The sequence below is a fragment of the Phodopus roborovskii genome, unplaced genomic scaffold (assembly GCF_943737965.1).
Source record: "Phodopus roborovskii unplaced genomic scaffold, PHOROB, whole genome shotgun sequence".
NCBI lineage: Eukaryota > Metazoa > Chordata > Mammalia > Rodentia > Cricetidae > Phodopus > Phodopus roborovskii.
In genome coordinates this window covers 1,152,739-1,174,837 of record NW_026126583.1, presented here as the reverse complement: position 1 = coordinate 1,174,837, position 22,099 = coordinate 1,152,739, and the positions used below count along the sequence as shown (strand labels likewise).

Here is a 22,099-nt window from a genome sequence, read left to right as displayed (position 1 = left end):
AGTTGCTTGCTGTTTACTGCGATGACTAATCAATTGTTACAACTTGTTTCTGAGGTTCAAAAATCTAAGTTCAAACAGGCACTTTGAAAAGGACATGGTTTGTTTTCTGGAGCCTGTTTTATATTGAGTTTATGTTTGTACACCTGATCCCTTCCCTGCACTCATTTGGAAAATAACATTTATGATGGGGTGTAAAATCACTGTGTCCTGCTGTAGAAATCTCAGCAGATATCATCAGTATGCCCTTTTCTTTTACCTTCTCTCTACGTAGGTTATCCAGAAAATCAGTGCTATAGATAAAGATGAGCCATCTAATGGACATCAGTTTTACTTCAGCTTAACAACAGATACAACAAATAATCACAACTTTTCATTGAAAGATAACAAAGGTAAGGCAAGGACATTACTTAATTAATTAAATGTTATGCATGAATTTGCTATCTATTTAAATCATTTTAGGGTATAAAGCCAAATGTGAAAATTAAGATATATTTCTCTTTTCTGTCTCCTGGATATTTGCCTCCCATTTATATGCCATGCTCTTTATTTACATTAAAGGTCTGCTAAGATCCTTAATAAGGGTGGTGGTATGTCAACACTACTTGAGACCTCAGAAAATAATTAGGTTATATACATTACATCTTAAAGCAACATTGACATAATTTCCTTAATAATAATACATTATTTCTACTTAAAAATAAATGTTATAATTGAAAATCTAATAATAATAATCATTCAAAATTAAGATAAAGCAGTAAATAATAATAAAAAAATACTCCCTTTCATGTCATTTAATATTTTTGCTTTAAAGTTAGTTGCTCCTACCAAGTCATAAGTATAATTGTAAACACACTCTATAACTATAAGCAGATTCTGGAATTCCTTAATACACATTAGTAACTATAACACTTGATAAAGAATTAGAATTTACTCTTACATATTATACAGGTTTTCATGTTAGTCAGATTTCAGTTTTAAAATAAAGATTCAAATTGCTTACCGGAACAGACATGCTTTCAGATGAAATTTACAAAGTCTTTTACCCAAGGCCACAACTTTAGTGAAAAATTGTGATCTTGGCCAGGAAAATTCAATCTGAAATTAATATTTTTTTTCTGATTCTATTCTTGACCTAATGAAAACACTATGCTTTCACTCTAGTAATATAAGAGAAGAGCATTTTCTGAGTGAGTAATCCCAAACTCTCTGACTTAATTATTGTTGGAAAAGTTTACTCTAATTTCTTGGTGTCATGTAGCACAGATGCAGACAGGGGAATATATGACATTCACAAGAAGATGGTGAATATATCCCTCATATTACACAGTTCAATAGCATCAATATTTCTGTACAATATGTACAAGAAAATGTCTGAATTTATGAGGTACCAATACTGCCACACAGCTGGAAATGTTGCTATGTCACATACAGCAAGCCCGAAGTTCCCCAGGCTATTCACTTACTGGCATCAAAAGAATAGGTAGAAATCATTCATGCTGTCTTCCACATTAGAAGAGCAAAGTCAGAACATCATATATTCCACAACTCTTTCTTGATCGTAGCATCCTTTTTTCACATGCTGAGTGTTTGGCCTCTGCTTCTCAATTCAGTGTGTATGTTATTCTGTGTGTGTGCTTTTGTGTCTACATGTGAATGATTTTTATATGTCAGACATGTTAGAATATCAATAAACAATTGTAAGAATATTTTCTTTATATTCATAGTGATTATAGATATCAACACATCAAACTATCAGCCTGTGTATTATTAAGTGTACAGAAACATAAAAAATATCTATAAACATTTCCATGTTTAATTTATTAACTAGCTAATATATTTTATAAATTCATATTGTATGATTAAGTTTTTTAACCATTAATATTTTGGTAAATATTTCAAAATCTAAATATGTAAAAATATATTAAATACAAAATATTATTTTTTATTTAATCTAATCTAAAATTACTGTTAGCTCTTTTCCTACTGTTGAATATGAACTTATATCTTTGTACTGCTTAAGGTGGAAATGATGTCAGCTTGGTTTCTTTAAATATTATTAAATTTTCATGTTAATATTGGCTAAACAGGTTTCAAACTATTTAAGATTTACATACTGTATAACAGTATGATTCTGAGTTATTTATTTTATTTCTATATCTTAGTATTTATTCTAACAATATCAAGAATTCTAATTAGTTAGTTAGGAGAAACCACAGAAAATACCCTCAAATTAAATTTATTTCTGTAATATAGTTATATAATTATATTAATCAACTTTGCATTGTTAAAGTTACTTTAACTTTCTTAGATGAGATAGTGAATACTAATTAAGTTCTGTTATTAATATAATATTCTAAAGCATGTTGCCTGAGAAAATGTGAATATGATTTGTAAAATTCATTCAATAATTCCCTGTTTGAATATCTGTGTTAACAAGGTGCTTCTTATTGAATTTTTCAGTTATTGATGGACCATGTGGTCATAGCTCTATAAGATTACATCAACTAATGAAATCAAAACATCTTATTCTGTGCCAGTAAAACATGATGTGAATATAGGAAGTGGTCTGGATCATTTCTCAAATCATATGCCCTAGTTCAGTGATACTTGATTACATAATCAATTAAATTAAAACTATATTGTCTTATTTTACTTTTTCTTTCCTGATCTAGAAAACTGTGAAACAAAAGGTGAATTTGAAATGATACTGAAAAAACGAGCACATACCAACTGACATCTTTTACCAATCTTCCTCTATAAGTATATGGCTTGAAATTTTAGATATATACAAGTCTATAAAAAATCCAATTATCTGGGCATTGTTGGCACACGCCTTTAATCCCAGGACTAGGGAGGCAGAGGCAGGCATATCTCTGTGAGTTCCAGGCCAGCCTGGTTTACAGAGCTAGTTTCAGGACAGATTCCAAAACAATACAGAGAATCCTATCTCGACAAACAGAAACAAGCCAACAAACCATAATTTCATTTAGTAAAACTTTTAATTTTACATTATGACTATTTCTTTAACTATCTATAGAGGAACAGAAATACGTTAAAATGAATTACATAGTAAATATACCTCTCTGTCCAAGGAGATTTATTAAGGGATGATATATATATATATATGTGTGTGTGTGTGTGTGTGTGTGTGTGTGTTTTACAGTTAATGAGCAACATGAAGTGAAAGACTCTTTGGAAAGATAGTTTATCAGAAGACTTGTTATACCTTTTTGTTCTTCATCTTAGATAACACAGCCTCAATACTCACCAGAAGAAATGGGTTCCGTAGACAGGAGCAATCAATTTACTATCTGCCAATTTTCATTGTGGACAGTGGATCCCCTTCACTAAGCAGTACCAACACACTTACCATCCGTGTCTGTGACTGTGATGCTGATGGTGTAGCACAAACCTGCAATGCAGAGGCCTATGTTCTACCTGCTGGCCTCAGCACTGGGGCCTTGATAGCAATACTGGCCTGTGTCTTGACACTATTGGGTAGGTATTTGTTTTTATTCTTGCTTTATAGGAACATTTTCCAAAACAAACTTAACCACAAGTTTTCTTAATTTATTTTCATTTCTTTTGAGTATCTTTTCAAGGATATGTAAATAATTTACCATTTAGTGTTATGGCAATCCTCATTAGTCATCTATTCTATTTAGCAGTGTGCTTTAAAGTACAAAACATAATGAAAATGTGAATTTCATTTTCAAAATACAACACAGGATAAATTATCTGAACTTACTATGAATACTTTTCAATAATTGAGTTTTAAATTTATTCTCATGTTTTAAAATTATCTACATAAGTTCTATATTAGACTAAGAGTATTTTTCATGTTGTTTTGATAGTATGATTGTTTGAGAAATTATGGCATAGTGGACAAATCTTTCAAGAACTATGTTCAGTTGGTTTCATAAATAATTTTGATTTACAAGATACTGAAGTTTTGGCAACACAAATATTATAAATTCTTGAGAATTCTTGTTATATTTAATTCTACTCTTCTAAGACTAACTTATTTGGCCAAAATACATTTACTTCCATTTGCATAGGAGATTATACAGCATCCTTTTTAATACTGAGAACTGTCCAACATGGTTATTGCATAACCAATAGGTTTATTCAAAAGCAACGTTCTCATTCACAATGTAAGTTCCTAGAAGGATGACAAGCACTTAAATTCAGATTTGCAGCAGTGCCCTGTGTTTGTCTTCTTGTGGTTTAATTGAGTTTGTAGATTCACTTGAAATATGTGTTCCTGAACATTAGGCATGGAGATCAGCATGGCATCAAGCTTTGGATAGATTTGGGGAAATTTGTTCCAGTGTCTTATTCTTTGCCTGTGTTATTTATTAGTTATTTGTAAGGAGAGTGCTAGCTTCTTTGTAGAGTAGCTTCATACACTCAATTGTGAAATTATATGGCTAGTCTTGTAAAGATGTGAAAATTAAAGGGGATAATTCATACACCGGAGTGCATATTTACTACCTAGTGTAGCATTCAAGGTGTCTTTAAGTGTACTTGATATAAAAATATCCTCAATATATTTACCAAGCAAAACCTGCTGCTAACATAATGTAAACAGTATCATAAAATAGAAGTTATTGTCTTCAATAACTTCAATATACAAATAAATCTAGAAGAAAATAATTTCACTATTCTTTCTGAATATTTCCAAACAGTTCTCATAAAACTTCCAGAAATTCATTAGAAATGACCAAATGACCAGTGATTTACAGTAAAAAAGTGATTAGAATACTAGGACTAAGAGTAAATATGAAAAAAGAAATATTGAGGCATTGTGAATAAATGTGCATTGATATTCTTGACTTCTAAAACATAATAGTAAACACAAAAATAGAAAGTTACTTTTAATATATAAAAGCAGAATAATCAAACCAAGATATAAAACCACCATTACATTTTAAATGACAATGTCTTCACTGTGTAAAAACCATTTCAGGGGAAGAGAAGTAGACAATGTGTAGAACACTTTAAACTTACACAATTTATCACACACACACACACACACACACACACACACACACAGAGAGAGAGAGAGAGAGAGAGAATCCATTACAATATGTTTCCAGAACAAATTATTTCTGAGTGTAGTCTCTCAAACTTCATTGTCACTGAGAGTGATTTAACTTTTGTTTTTTAAAAGACTGTTTTGTTGACTCACCATGGGTGGCCTTACCCTGTCTGAGGAGTAAATGGGGGGGGGGTAGGATGACCTAGGGGGAAGTGTAAGAGGGGAAGAGAGAGAACAGGGATTGGTTTGTAATGTAAAATAAGAGAAGATAGTTTTTAAAAGAAATAAAAACAAAACAAAAGACTGTCTACTGAAGCTTGTTTCACTTCTAATATATCTCTTCTGTGGCATTTAGTTTCTTTTCAATCAAAGTTGATTTATTCTTGTACAGTTTATAGTAACTAAACCGTGATTGAAAGTAAAACATGTGTGGTACACTCATTTAATCTCAGTACTGGTGAGACAGAGTCACAGATTTCTGAGTTTGAGGTCAGCCTGATCTAAGATAACCAGGACTACACAGAAATCCATTTTGAAGATAGTGGGGGGGGGTAAGCATCTAATCTTGGTTCTGTGTGTTTGTGTATATTAGTGTGTGTGTGTGTGTGTGTGTGTGTGTGTGTGATGGATTTGTGATATGTGTATGCCTGTGTGTGAAATGATGTCTTAGTGTGTGTGGTATGACTGTGTGCATGTGTATGATAGGGATGTTGTGGTGTGTGTGTGTGTGTGTGTGTGTGTGTGTGTGATGGATTTGTTATATGTGTATGCCTGTGTGTGAAATGATGTCTTAGTGTGTGTGGTATGACTGTGTGTATGTGTATGATAGGGATGTTGTGGTGTGTGTGTGTGTGTGTGTGTGTGTGTGTGTGTGTGCATCCATGTGTGAGGAGTGTGGAATACCTGTGTTATGTGATGTGCATGTCTGCGAATACATGTATTTGTGTTTATGAAATGTGTAAAGTATCTGTGTATGTGTTGTGTGTGTGTGTGTGTGTGTGTGTGTGTGTGTGTGGTGTACTGCTGTGTGTGTGTGTGAGTTTTGAGTTGTGTATGATATATTTGTATTCATTTGTGTTTGTATGCATGTGCATGTATGTACATATCTTGTGTATGTGTGGTGATGGGGGATGTTCTTCTCTGAGTGTTTATTTGGGGCTAAACAGCTGCGGGACCAGGTAGGACAGAAATTCCATTTACAGTGAGGTTGTGCTGTGTCCGTATGTGGAAGAATGCATGTGTGTACTTTTGGTATGTATGTGTGTGTGTTTTGTCTTGGGAGATTGTAAGTGTAAGCAATTTTTAAGAAATTTCTGGCATGCCACCTGAGAATTAGAAATTTACTTCTATTTCTAAGTTTTAACACTTTTGTGCATTGCATTTTGTTTTACTTTTTAAGCTTCTGTGATTTTACACAAGTCTCAGTCAAAGCAGACTGTTTTCAAACTGACGCAGTTTTGAGACAAGGACTCTACCTACAATAATTCATATCTACAGTGAAACTATACAATAGCTAGTATCTTATAAAATTCCCCTTTCAAATTGTTTTTAAATATTCAAATTTTATGACTTAAGTTGATTGTAACAAATAATTAGAAATATTGTAGTCTTTTCTGTCTGCCTTAACTATTATAAACTGGATTTTGACATGGACAATTTTTTGACATTTTTTTTAAATTTTAAAACAACCTTTTCTCATTTTACATATCCATCCCAGTCCCATTCTCTCTTCTCTTGCTCTCCCCATATCCCACCTACTTTAGTGCTTGAACTGGCTTTTTGGAGCCCATTCTCTTTGGAAGGATATTTTGTTCAGCCTAGATATTGGGTGGGGGGGCTGCCTTAAAGTGATAATTGTCTGTTGTCCTACCTTAAAGAGATATGCCAGACTTGTTTGACTACCCAAGACATTGTCAGTTTTGAAGCCAATGGAATTCAATTTTTCACAGGTATGTATGAAGGTGGAGTACTTATCCTTGAAAGTGTCTGATTCAAGTATACAAATGGCTCATTTTTATAACATATCCAAGAGTGATGCAAATCAAGGCTTTAGATGCTAGATGCCCAGATTTTCTGTTCCTCCCATTCTTATGAACAAATGTTTTATATAAAAATAAAGGAAAGGTGTTGCCCTTGACAATGAAGAATTTGAGACTGATGTTCATTAAAGGAGGAAATCATTAGAAGCCTCCAGACTAGAAATTCAAATAAAGGAAAGTACTTTCCTAGGGGTCAAAATTCTGTTTCTGTGCTGTAACAGATGGAAATTACTTGAAAAAAAATGATACACTGAATTGTTAGAATTAATCCAGGACTTTTGTAATTGAAAATTGTTTATTTTCTCATATAATATATCCCTATTACCATTTACACTCTCTGTGCTCCTTCCAGTTACTGTCTTCCTCCCTTCTTCTCTGGATCAACTTCTTCTCTGTCTCTCATTAAAAAAGAGGTTTCACAAGAGTATCCAGCCTCTGTGTTCCAGCCCTATGGAACAAGCTCCCTCTCAGGGTATTAATATCCAGCTGAACCAGACATTAGCTTCTGAATCATCTTTACATAGCTCTTCTTGGAGGCAGGAAAAAGTATAGATTGAAGGATTTGCCACTGGGTTGATGATCCAGTCCTTCCACTGGAAATATTGTCCAGTAAAAGAAAATAGACTGTTCAGGCCCTATATCCCCTATTGCTTGGAGTCTTAGCTAGAATTACACTCATAGATTTCCTGAGACTTTCCATGACACTAGGTTTGTAACTCATCACAGAGATGCTTGCAGATTCCAGTTATGTTTCCCAATACTCTTTCACTCCATATTCCCTCCCCCACCCAATCTCTCCTATTCTCACCCCTATTCCCCTTTCCAGGTTTCTCCCCACATCTGCACACAATGTAAGAATGGGATAATACTCTATACTCATAGATTGATGCTCTTCCAAATTGTCATCAACAAGGCTTCACCCAGGACCTGATGGAAACAAACATGAAGACCCACAGCTAAACATTATGCAAAGCTCTAGGAATCCTGTGGAAGAGGGGGGGAAAGGATTATAGGACACATTGGTGTCCAGGACACCACAAAAAACCCACAAAATCAACTAACCTTAGCTTACAGAGAATCACAGAGATTGAACCAAGAACCAGGGTGCTTCCATGAGACTGCCCTGGGCTCTCTGTATATTTGGTAGAGTTGTGTAACTTGGTACTCTTTGGGAATCCTAACAGTGGGAGCTGGGGCTGTCTCTGACAGACTTGCCTGCTTTTAGAACCCATTTTTCCTACTTGTAGATTCATCTAGTCCTAATAGAACAGATGTTTATTCTCACTGCTGATATCCACTGGATACCCACATGTATCTGAAGATAAACAGTAAAGGAGGAGTGAATGGTGGTGTGAGTTGTAGGACAAACTGGGAACACAAAAGAGAAGAGAAACTACTTGTGATATAAAAATGAAATGAACAACAAACAAAAGAGCAAGATTCTAAGAAATAGCAAAACATAACAATATATATGATGAAGCAAAAGCAATCATACTGCCAATGGATATGGCAACCTAATAGAAGACAAAGTGGCCCAAGAGAAGGAAAAAGAGTCAGAAACCCATTCGTTCTCACAGACAGGAGTCCCATTAAAACAGCTACTAAATAAGTATATATGTAGAAGACCTGGTACAGATCCATGTAGCCCTGTTTGTGTTGATTCTTTCTCTGTGAGACCATTTTTTACTTTGCTTAATTGATTCAGAAGGCTGTGCTCTTATGGCATTCTCTATCTCATGTTGCTTTTACACTATTTCTTCTGTGAGAATCCTTGAACTTGGAAAGAAGGGATTTGATAGAAATATCCTATTTAGACTCTCTTCCCATAATGTCTGCCTGTAGGTCTTTTATTTGTTCCTATATGGTGCTAAAGAATGATTCTCTATGATGAGTGGGCAAGGCACTGTTCTGGGAGTGTAGTGAATTATCATAAGAAATAATTTATTGATATTTTTAGAGCAGTAGTGTTTGGTTTTACCTAGGTCTCTGAAGTATCTCATTTCTGGTTCTTGGTTACCCAAGCAATGTTTGGTATGGGCTCCTTCTTGTGGAGAATACCTAAAGGCATCTCATACACTGAATGGCTACTCCAGAAGTTCTGTGCAACCATTACCCTAGAATATTTTGTACTAGGTTTTCACTTCACTGAGCTTCATCTCTGTCATCTCTGTATTCTCTCTCTCTCTCTCTCTCTCTCTCTCTCTCTCTTAAATTTATTTATTTATTTATATAACCAAGTCCATTTAAATGAAAACAAACATTTATAGACAATATTTGGGAAATTGGGCATCGTTCTTTACAAACTACTTCCTGCTGGTAAGGGGCACTGTCATGGGGGATTCTAAGAAGATGCAGAAATCATGGCTGAAGTCAGTAAGGCTGCTTTGTCCAGCTGTTTTGAAAGTAGGATCACCTGGTACTCTGTTTCAGGTGGTCTGGCTTGATCAAACCACATTAGTCTGGAAAGAATCCACAGCTTTTCATTTTCTGTGGAAACAAAAATAGAAATCCTTTTCCCCAGTAACTTGTCCTTGAACTTAAATTTTGGAGTCAAAGCATTTTTTTTATTTAATTTATTATTTTACATGTCAATCCCAATTCCCTCTCTCTCCCTCCCTCCCTCCATTCCTCCCTTCCTCCCTCCCTCCCTCCATCCTCCCTCCCTTCCCCCATGGAGGGATAACTGCCTTAACCTAGAGACAGGAGAGAAGCCCTAGTCCCTACTTCACATGACCTGTCAGATCTACATGACCCCAACTGGATGACATTCCCCTACATATGGAATTGGGGTGGGGGAGGGGAGGGTGGTTAGGGTGCATGTATTCTCTCTCTTGACCCCACCATCCTTCACCTGATCTCCCAATCCTCTTTTGACTCTATGCTGCCTATAAAATGTGTTTTATGTTCCAATCTTAGAGAGATCATGCATCCTCTCTCAACCTCTCCTCCTAACCAGTCTGGGTCTACAGAGTGTTCGTGGTTATCAATTGCTTAGTAGTTAATATCACTTTATGAGTGAATACATACCATATATGTCTTTGAGAGTCTTGGTTACCTCAATCTATGATCTTTTTCTAGCTCCATTTTTATTTGCTTATAAATTTCATGATGCCATTTTTTAAACAGTCTTCTGATGAGAGACATTTTTTTTCCAGTTCATGACTATTATACATAAAGCTGCAATGAACATGATTGAGCAATTGTTTATGTGGTAGGATTTCCTTTCAGTATAAACCCAAGAGTGGTATACCTTATCTTGAAGTAAGTCAATCACCAACTTTCTTAGGAACCATTATATTGATGTACATAGTGACTGAATATGTTTTCACTCCCACCAGGAATGGAAGAGTGTTCCCATTTCTCCACATCCTCACCAGCAGGAACTTTCTCTTACATTATTGATCATAATCATTCTGATAGATTTAAGATGGAAACTCAAACTCGTTTTGGTTTGGATCTCCATGATGACTAAAGATGTTGAACATTTATTTTAAGTGTTTTTTAGCCATTTGATATTCATCTACTGAGAATTTTGTGTTTATATATGTATCCCATTTTAATTGTATTATTTGGGATTTGATATCTTGTTCCTGAGTTCTTTACATATTTTGAATATTATTTTTCTGAGGGTTGCTACGAACATTTTTCCATTATATAGGAAGTTTCTTTGTCCAGTTGATGGTATTATTTACTTTGCAGAAGCTTTTGAGTTGTATGAGGTTCCATTTATCAATTGTTTATATCATTGCCTGTTCTTTGACGGTCTGTTCAGAAATTCGTCTCTTTGACCAATGAGTTTAAGGTTGTTTCCCACTTTCTCTTCTATCAGGCCAAATACATCTGTTTTCATGTTGTTTTTTATAGAAATACATTTTAAAGTATGTGATTATTTTTGTTTTATGCATATGGATGTTTTGAGGTTATGCATTTGTATAATACATATATACAGAGGCCAGGAAAGGACATCAGATCCCTTGAGATACTAGTTGTGAGAATTCATTTGAATGCAAGGAATTAAACAGGTGCTTTGAAAGAGCAGCCAGTATGCTGAACCCTTAAGCCATCTCTCCAGAATCCAGTTAATTTTTCTTGATTGAACTGCACATACAGGAGTCGTCACTCACTTGACAAGTTCCATTGTCAAGCTTAAATTTCATGACATGGAAAGCTGGATATGTCAACCTTCACCTCCATCTGTATTTTTCTAATCTCATGAATGATTTTTTATTTTTCCAGATTGCCCTTGCCTCTGTTTGAAACACATTCATACCTCAATACTCTAAATGAAACAATAACCCCAAACTCTGTGTATGAGGTTCCTTTTTTAAAGAATGAATACATCTTGAATGAAATCAGAACCTTCAGTTTCAGATTTTATCAAATGGAAGTCAAATATTATATTCACCTTAAAGATTTTTTATCTGGAAAAGTTTTAATTGATAGATTTGGAAAACATTTTATTTTAGTATTGTAAAAAAATAAAATAAAATCTGTGTCTAATAACTAACAAAAATACCAGTTTGATCCAATGTATTATCATAGTCAAATTCATATTTTATCAGATACAGATATTTTTTAATTAAAATAAAAACATTTTTTATGTAAGAAAAAACATGTGCAACTGACACATTCAGTCATTACGCTGGTGGATATTTCAGAAATTCAGAGAAAGAATTTCTCCTGCTTTAGTGTAAAATATTTCTAATCATTAACAGTTACACAAGTATTTTGGAACTGTTACAGCCAGATAACATTATTCTGGATATCTGTTTCATCTCACTGAAGCTTTTGCAGCATGTACTACATTAAGATCTATTTGTTTCTCAATTTGGATCATAATTCCATGTGTTTGAAGAGATGCAGTCTCCCTCCCATCCTGCTATTTTGTCTTCACAGAGTGGCACAGCTCCATAAGCCCTGGCTCAATAGGGTGTTTATAGAAACTCAGTATTCACCATATACAATTCTAGCTAGAATTCCCTCATGTCTAAAGTGAGCAGCTTGACATTCAGCTTCCATTATGCTTCTATGACTTTATAAAACGAAACAAGATTTGGCTACCTGTTGCGGAGGCTGCTTATGATTTTGTTCAACTGGAGAATGTATTAATCTTCATTTTAAATGTATGCAGAATTTTAATAATGTATGTCAAGACATTGACAATGATGATGACAGCAGAAAAGAAATATAAAAACTATAATTCTTCAGTATTTACAACAATGGATTATCTTTTCCCCTCTGTTTCTAATTCATAATAGCAAATATATTCCTATTTAAAGGAAGAATGAACAGAAATGGAGCTTGACATTGACTAAAGTACATTGTTATATTTTTTAACATTGTGTGATTTAATGCTCTTAAACTGTTTTCTAGAGAAATATTATTGTTGTTTACCCCTTTTCTTAGAGCAAACAAAAGATAAGGAAGTAGGCACGAAGTCACAAGGCAAATTCAGATCATAATCAGAAACTTAACAAAGCAGCAGTTTCCTCTAAATATCTTGAAAAATCTTTTCTTGAAAATTTTTCTTCCAATATGAAATACCAGGAGGCTGCTGGAAAGTGGCTAAATTATCTCTGAGTATCTCAAGCCTGGTAGCTACCACAATAAAAGCAGAAATGTACACTGTTTTTCATGTGCTGGGTTTCTGGATCTTCAGTTAATTCAAGATGTTTATTTTATGGTATGTTCCCATTAATTGTGACCTTTGGAATACACACTTGCAATTACACATATTATTTATTATTTCAAGAATATATTTTGGTACATAATATAGCACACAATTTGTAATTGTGTATAAAATATTCATTATACTTTGAACAATTTTGCTCTGTCTTAATTGAGGTTCAAATTAAATCATTATATTTATCACATTTAAATAAGAGGTACCTTGGGATACTCATTTTAGTAAAGATGAATGAAATTCAGTTGTAATTAAGCATTTATGTGTCTTGAGAAATGGTAATAAGTATCTATTTTTACATGTCATTTGCAAATCTCTATTTGGTATAATTTTACATTAATCTCACTATGTATAATCGATATTCTGTTGAATAGCCTAAATTAGAAATCCCAATAGATGTATAAAATCTGGAACTATATGCTTACATCCTGTTTTTTCTTCATTTAGATTCCAATAATTATTTCTTTTTGTATGAGTCAACCTTCTCTCTATTTCATCTCCAATACTGAATTAGGGTTTAATCTTACTTTATCAGTTATTCAGTTTTTTTCAATTATTCTTTTGGTGCTGCAATGGATTTTGTCAAGGCTCCATATTTATGCTCTTGAATTTTGGACATTGCTCTATATTTTTTGTCTTAAAATGACAATAGATTTTTTTTATCATAATATACTACTTGGTTACAGTTTCCCCTTCCTCTACTCATTGCAGTGTTCTCCATCTCCCTTCCTATTCAGAGTCACTTCCTTTTGGTGTCTCTTTAGAAAGCAAGCAGGCATCTAAAGGATAGTTATCATGTAATAGATAGATAAAACAAAAAGTAACATCAAATTCGAACAAAACAGCAAACAGAAGTAAAATAGCTTAAGGGAAGGTTAAAGGAACAGGGACCCTCTCATGTATACTCCCAAGAATCCAATAAACAGTATTATAGCATAAGTTTTTAAATTCCAAATGTACTCGTGTATAATACAACAACTTTTAAAATATATTTTCCTTTTCTCCTTTATTTTATTTATTTATTTATTTATTTATTTATTTATTTATTTTGTCTGAGACATAACTCAGGGCTCAAGATGCCTTGTTTATCTCTTTTATCATAGTGTGCTAAGGCCAAAATATACACATTGCCTTCTGTAGTTTAATTTCTTATCTTGTGTGCTTTGATTTGCCTATAAGAGGACCTCTTGGTTTTTTGTATTCCAAGCACTATTTGTTGGCTTCTGAATTCAAGCTGTGTGCTCTTCTTTTATTTTGGACCCTTTAACACTGTGGTTATAATACTGTTATTGAATACATCTTCGTTGAAAAAGATCTACCTGCCCTGAATGCCTGACTCAATTATTTTATTTCTTTGTGTGTCTCATCTAATGAACTTCTACTTCCAAAGGCAGGGGTTAAGCATGATTTGTTATTATATGTGATAGCTCATGAATTGGTTTTCTGACAGACAGAAGGAATTCCATGTGTTATTGCTGAATAGCTCATATAAATTGAATGTACTCTGCAACAAAAAAAAAGAACATGTGATATTATTTTTTGATTTTTAACTAATGACATACCTCTTGAAATATAATTTTCATCTTTCTTCTAAGGTTCAATATTTGGAAAACATTTCAGGGTGAGATTTATAGCCATGTTTATGTGGATTTGTGTGTGTGAGAGAGAAAACAGGAATGTTTCACTAGTTGTAAAAAAAGAAAAAAGACACATTTCAGTAGACATGCTATATACCTTAGCATCAGTTCAAAATACTGTACTTATTTTATATTTGTCTCAATTACTCATTTGGCCTACATTAACAACAATTAATCCCCTTTAATTGATGGGTCAAGTGGGATTAAAAATACAATTTAAATTGTTGCCCCCTTTGTTTCTGGGCATATGTATGTATTTCTGATTCTACAACCCATGGATTCAAACTGAAAACCTTTTGTTATTTTTTTACTTCAAATTTGCCTTAGGTTTTACTTCGGTTGACATTAGTTGGTGTTTCTTTTTTTTTTTTTTTTTTTTTTTTTTTTTTGTTTTGTTTTGTTTTGTTTTTAATATCCAGCAGTAACCCTGTGCTCTTCTCAGGATTTACTTGTTATAATGGCTATAATTATCTCCTTGAAAAAAATAGATAGAATACATATATTTAAAGAAAGCAAAAATATTTCCTTAAACACGATATATTTATTCATGAGTGACCCACCAGAAAGATATCAGCCTGTGTGATGCGACATCACCCCTTAGGAAGAGTTGTGGTAAACTTTGCTTCCATTATTTTTAAAACTACAACTACTTTTATGAAATGCCCTTCCTACCTCCTTCCAGGTTCATAGAATACTTTACACACTGCATTCATATTTGTTCTTCTAGAACATGTTCTTACCACTGAGAATATTCATAAACAAACTTCACACTCATGGTCTCCAATATCACAATATTCACTTATTATATTGTTAGCACTCATTAAAGCTTTCTATCATATTTTAACTTAGCTATCAGATACCATCTGTAAATTATACCTATATATTTGCTGAAGCAAAAATGGCCCTTGAGACTAAAGAGATTTCCATTCTTACTCTCCATTCCCTCTTTTTTTCCCTCTATTACTCATGTTTAACTCTCATTCACATACTCTTTTATCTAGTATATTATTAAAATTTTTTAATATTACATGTTAAATGATAATTAACAAACAAGATACCATAAGTAAAATACAAAGAGATATTAAAAAGTAAATTATACATCAATATCTAGCATTCTAAGAAATATTTTAACTCATGTATTGATTTTTTAGTTGGACTTGTTCATTTTCTCAATTATAATTGTTTGGGTTACAGGAAAAATTATAATAACAATAGCTATTTCCATTGTCAATATTTAACTCGCAAGAAAAAATTTAGAATATAATAATTAAGGAATAATGAAACCAATATCTTCTAGAATTTCTAAATCCTATGTTTAAAGTCATCCTAAATAAGTTTATTGTTACCTTTGATATATGCCCCATAGATGATTAACAAGTTTTACGTAACTTTCTTTGAAAAATAAAACACAAAACAATTTAAATATATGCTAAAAGTAAATTATAGTTTTAAAAATATATACAAATTATTATTAGGTATAATCTATATTATTACATATCCAATATTTAATTATTAGAAAAATTAAATCTTGTCTTATGAGTAAAACACAAATGCAGTAGAGCTTAAAATTTGGATATTTTTCCATCCAGGAAGGGTTTGTTAATTCAGCTCAGAGAAAAGTGTATCTAATGATGTTACTTTGTCACCAAGTCAATTCCCAGGTAACTCTAATGTGCACATCACCTCAATATTCTGGAAAGGAGTAGTTGATTTTTTTGTAAAGTATTCATCTTATGCTTTATTATTATGTAACCTCACTCATTTCGTATAGCTCTTTTACTCTTAATTTTGTAAAATATTGTTATTTTAATGTGTATAAATGCTTTGCCTGCATGCATGCATGTTTTCAAGTTACCCTAGAAGTCAAAAGAGGTGTTGGATTACTAGATTGCCAACAATTATGAGTCTCCATGTAGATACTGGGATTCAGAACTAGGTGATCTTAACTGATATATTACCTCTCAGTCTTGGATTGATTTTAAATTTAGCTTTTTTTATAAATGATTTTTTTATTTTTTTGGTATCCAAGACAATGTTCCTCTGTGTAGCTTTGTAGTCCAGGCTGGCCTCAAACTCACAGAGATACCCCTGTCTATGTCTCCTGAGTGCTGGGATTATGTACCACTACTACCTGTCCTACATACTTGATTTTCAATACATAAATATTAAACTCCTTTGAAAAAGCTATCAGTATTTTTGTTATACACAGATGTACACAGTTTGAAGAAGACAGAAGGACCGAAGCACTCTCATGCTATCTACTAAGAAGTTGTGATAATTTTAAATTTCTACATGTTTATTTGCCACAGATCCAAGTGTAACAAATCAGAACAGAAATCAATAGTAGAAAATAAAGGGACACAATATTTTTTTTCTTAACTTTTTTTTAATCTTTTTTTATTTAATTTATTATTTTACATGTCAATCCCAGTATCCTCTCCCTCCCTCCCACTATCCCTCCCTCCCTCACTTTTACCCTCTCTGCCCTCTCACATGCACCATAAGCACCCTCCCCTCAAATCCCCCCACCACAATTCCACATGTAGAGCAAACCCATCCACTTGGAGTCATGTAGATCTGACAGGTAATGTGAAGTAGGGACTAGGGCTTTTCTCCCATCTCTAGGTTAAGGCAGTTATCACTCCATGGGGGATGTGTTCCCAAGGTTCTTTTGTGCACCAGGGATACATCCTGGCTTCACTGTCTGAAGTCCCTTAGACTGTTCTGTCCTTCTGACTGAGACCCATATTCAGAGGGGCCTGAGTCAGTCCCATGCTGGCTTCCCAGCTATCAGTCTGATGGCCCATTAGCTCCTCCTCGTTCAGGTAAGCTGTCTCTATGTTTTTCTGCAGCCTGGTCTTGTCCTCTCCCTCTGCATCTGAGTCCTACTTTGACTCAGTGTTTATGTATGGGTGTTTGTTCCTGTTTCCAACAGGCATTAGTTGAGGGCTCCATGGATAAGTTAGTTGTTGATCTCACTCTCTGGGAAGGGCATTTATGGTAGCCTTTCCATGGATGCTGAAATTTTTAGTTGGCGGCAGTCTTGTAGTTCTCTAGAACTTTCTTTGTGTTCGATTTTAACTTCAAACCAATATTGTCTCACTCTTTTATGTTCTCTCTCTCTCTCTCTCTCTCTCTCTCTCTCTCTCTCTCTCTCTCTCTCTCTCTCTCTCTCTCTCTCTCTCTCTCTCTCTCTCTCTCTCTCTCTCTCCTGTCTTCTATTCCTAACCGGGCTAAATTTTCCTAGTCTCACGTGTTTTCTTTCCTCCCCCTCACTTTCTCCTACTTCTCTCTCCATTCACTGCCCCCCCCCACTTCCCCTGTGCTCTGGGGAACTTCTCCTTCCTGGTTCTCTTTGGGACTTTATATGAATCTCTTAGAATACACCTTGTATCCTAGTTCCTCTGGTGGTATGAATTATAGGCTGGTGATAATTTGCTCTAGGTCTAAAATCCATATATGGGTGAGTACATACTATTTTCCTCTTTTTGTGACTGGGTTACCTCATTCAGGATGATTTCTTCAAGTGCCATCCACTTGCCTGCGAATTTCAAGATACCATTTTTTTTTTTTTTTCGGCAGAGTAGTATTCCATTGTGTAGATGTGCCACATCTTCATTATTCATTCTTCAATTGAGGGGCATCTAGGTTGCTTCCAGGTTCTTGCTACTACAAATAGTGCTGCTATGAACATATTTGAACATGTCTTTGTTGCATGGATGAGGATCATTTGGGTAGCCAGCCACATTGAACCTCTTAGAAGAGAAAATAAGAGATACTCTTGAACAAATTGGTGTAGGAGACCGCTTCCTGAACATGACTCCAGGGGCACAGACACTGAGAGAAACAATTAATAAATGGGACCTCACAGACACTGAGAGAAACAATTAATAAATGGGACCTCTTCAAACTTAGAAGCTTCTGTAAGGCAGAGGATACAGTGGACAAGACCAATCGGCAGCCCACAAACTGGGAAAAGATTTTTCACCAATCCTATATCCGAGAATGGGCTGATCTCCAAAATATACAAAGAACTCAAGAAACTAGTCAACAAAACACCAAATAACCCTATTAAAAAATGGGGTACAGAACTGAAGAAAGAATTCTCAGCAGAGGAAAAAAAAAAAAAAAAAAAGGCTGAAAGACACTTAAGGAAATTCTCCACATCCTTAGCTATCAGGGAAATGAAAAGCAAAACAACTTTGAGATATCATCTTTCTCCTGCCAGAATGGCTAAAATTAGAAACACCAATGATGACTCATGCTGGAAAGGATGTGGAGAAAGGGGAACACTCTTCCACTGCTGGTGGGAGTGCAAACTCATACAGCCATTTTAGAGATTAGTATGGCGGTTCCTCAGGAAAATGGGAATTAGTTTACCACAAAAATTTATAGATGGTACATATTTGACACTTTTGTATTTTGGGTCATATATAAAGGAAGATATTTTGATTTCTTCATTGAGTATATATTGCCCACAAATTTGGAACTCTTTCCCATATCTTGTCATAACCTTACACATATGTAACATGATTTAAAAGGTAGATTTTCTCAGAAATTTTGAATGGAATTTTATCAAGCTAAATTGGAAATCTATAAAATTAAATCAGCAGTATAGCCTTCACAATGTGACTGTGCTGAAATCCTTTCCTCATAATTTTTTCTTGCATTTCTTCTGTAGTCGATATCATTGTCCCAGTGCAAATATTCATTTTGTTAACAAAAATCTGCCTTATAAAAAGTCTACAAAATGTTTACCTTTGGGTCCACCACTTTATTGTCATTCTTACCATTATTTGCCTTCTACCCACATTTTTTTCCAATTTCTCATCATTGTTTCACTCTTGCCAAGGATTATGCCACATGTCCTTATTGTCCAAGCTCTCATCTGTTCATACTTTTCCACAAAATCTTCTTGATCTGGATCTGTTTACTCAGTGTCTACATCTGGAAAACAAGGTTTCTTTCTTTTGAATATCCCAGTTCAACTTCTAAATTTATTTTATTTAATACTCCCACATGGAATGATACAGTTTTTAAGATTAATATGTTTATATATATACGTATGTATGTATGTATGTATGTATGTATGTATATGTGTGTGTGTGTGTGTGCTCACAGGAATACATATTTCTAAACACATATAAATATGCATATGTATATGTGTTTCTTAACAATACTCATTTGCAAAGTTGTAGAGGAGCAGTTAATCTGTGTTCTATGTAAATGTTAAATTTTCATTTTCAGATGTGCTCGAAAAGCTGTAAATTAATCTCTCCTTAGTCATTGAAATGATAAATTACACAGGATCCCAAAACAACTAGTACATTTCTTAATTTCAAGCAAGATTTTAAAACTACATATTTATATTTTGCCTGAGGCTGACTCAAATTATGTAATATTGAGTTTCATGTCCATTGAACACCTATGTGAAAACCGCATGTTTAAGAAAAGAATGAAATGTATTTTAACATGATATAAGAGGTACTTTTTGGTAAATGTAAAATTATGATTAATTTGTGTAAAATATAATATCAGTTATATAAGAGACAGTTAATTCTGAAATAAATTGTTTATTTTGGCATTGATTTCAGTTTAAAGAAAGTCTCATTGTCATATAGCTTTTTTCAATTCTGGACACTTAAGCTCATGTATTCATGGAAATACTTATTGTCATTTGCTCCTAATATGCCATGACCACATGCTATCACATGTCCATCCACCCTATCACCATACTCTTTGTATTCACACTCACCTCTGCAATAGTTATGGTATCTTTTTGTTTATAAGTATTCTCATTAGGTTGTTTGTTGTTGTCACTGCTTTCATTCTGAGGACTTCAAAAAATGCTGCTGTACTGATATGACCTATAAATTTCAAATAATTGAGTTTGTTTTATAATAGTTTTATTTTTGAAAATTTCTTAAAAGAACTCTCGATCTTCCTTTTCTCCCTCCAAAGTTTTCCTCATCTCCCCAATTTTGTATAATTTTTATCATTGTTGTATATATATGTATGTGTGTATATAAAACCTTTTGAGTCCCTTGGGCTTTATTCCTCTGTGTATGTGTCCAGAGATGAACACTTGGATTTGGTCACCTTATGTGTGAGTTCATCACTCTGGCCAAATGATTCTCATTCTAACAGTAGTCACTGCCCTGTATATAGCTCTTAATCTGAGGTAGGGCTGTGTAGAATTTCCCCTGGCATATCAACTATAATTATCATTATACTTGTCATATTTAGTGGTCATACTTTTGATAGTTCATTGGTACATTTTTCTGTTGTTTACAAGGAACACCTATCAATAGGTGTCTTGGACCTCTGGCTTTTAAAATTTACATTGCCTCTTCCATGATTTCCCTGACATGGGAAATGTATCTTTTGGGATTAGGCTCCCTACCATCAACTTATTCTTTGCATTTTAAATCAAGTGTGCATTTTTTTTAGTAAATGTTTTCATCAGTTGGAAAAATAAGCTTTGTTTATGTGGTGTGAGCTATGTTTATACTTGGGTATAAGTTTAGGCATTTAGGAAACAGCTGATATTTTCCCATGTACTGGGAGAAGTAGTTTCTTCCTTCAAGTCTCAAATCTCTCGACCAAAAATGTACTTGGGTAGATTTGCAGTACCAACCTGAATTATCTAGGAATGACCCTTTCCTTAATAGAGGGTGTATCTACATGAATGTAATATGTTTGGATGTGTATGTACATGTACTCATTTATGTGAAAGACAGAGGATGACATTGGGATGTCTTTCTCAATTACTTATTTTTTGAGATACTGTCATTCACTGAAACCTGGGTCTCATTGTCTTGGACATAATGCAGGATAGTGAGATTCTGGGTTCCACCTGTCTCTGTTTCTCACAGACATGGTGCCATACCTGCCTTTTTAGAATAAACAAAAAGCTGCTAGTGGTTTTTAACTCAGGTCCTTACGCTTCTGTTTTTGGTTTATTCCCCAGCTCCACCCCTGTTAAGGGCATGTTTTCCCCTGCCAGCCTGGTCCCTTGCCACGCCAGTCCCAAATAATACACAGAGATGCTGTATTAGATATAATTCTGTTGTCCTGTTACTAGTCTCTTATCAGCTACTTCTGTCTAAATATTAACCCATTTCTATTAATCTAATTACTTCCATATGGTCTTATCTTACCTGAGAGAGTGGCCGGCATTCAGCTCTCTCAGGTCTCTACTTCTTGACTGTCCTCCCTACTTCTTCCTCTCTCCTCCTTGTCTCCTAGTCCTGCCTATTTTGCTTTCCTATTGGCTATCAGTGCTTTATTCATTAACTAATAAGAGAAACATATTTACAGAATGACATCTCCTATTACAACCCCAATTGTCCTGTCCCCTCAACCTGATAAATCATGTTCCCATCCTCCCAACTCTCAGTCCACTTATGAAATCTCTTTTATTTTCCTTTCAGACATTCTTAACAACAAAGTTATATTATAATTAGTCTAAATCATGTATTTGTTTTCATCTTTGGTAGTGTTAGACAACAAACACAATGCATTGTTCATGATGGGTAAGCACTCTGCCATTATGCTACAACCTGTTGCACATTAAACTCTTTTAAAAAATATGCTAAGGGTTGAGGATCTAGCTCAGAGGGTAACATGCTTCTTCATAACCTGAGTACCTAGGTGTGAATATAGGAAAGCATATAAAAGGCAAGCACGGCATCACAGG

The 22,099-nt window shown here is 34.1% G+C and overlaps 1 protein-coding gene across 1 annotated transcript in view; it reads left to right on the top strand.

The window, feature by feature from the left end:
* Positions 1 to 22,099, top strand: part of Cdh7 (cadherin 7) — a 151,325-nt gene that overhangs the window by 126,815 nt on the left and 2,411 nt on the right. Inside the window, exons 9-10 of the mRNA XM_051203901.1 lie at positions 272 to 389; positions 3,247 to 3,498. Coding sequence (XP_051059858.1) covers positions 272 to 389; positions 3,247 to 3,498 — 370 coding nt within the window. The remainder of the gene's footprint in view (positions 1 to 271; positions 390 to 3,246; positions 3,499 to 22,099) is intronic.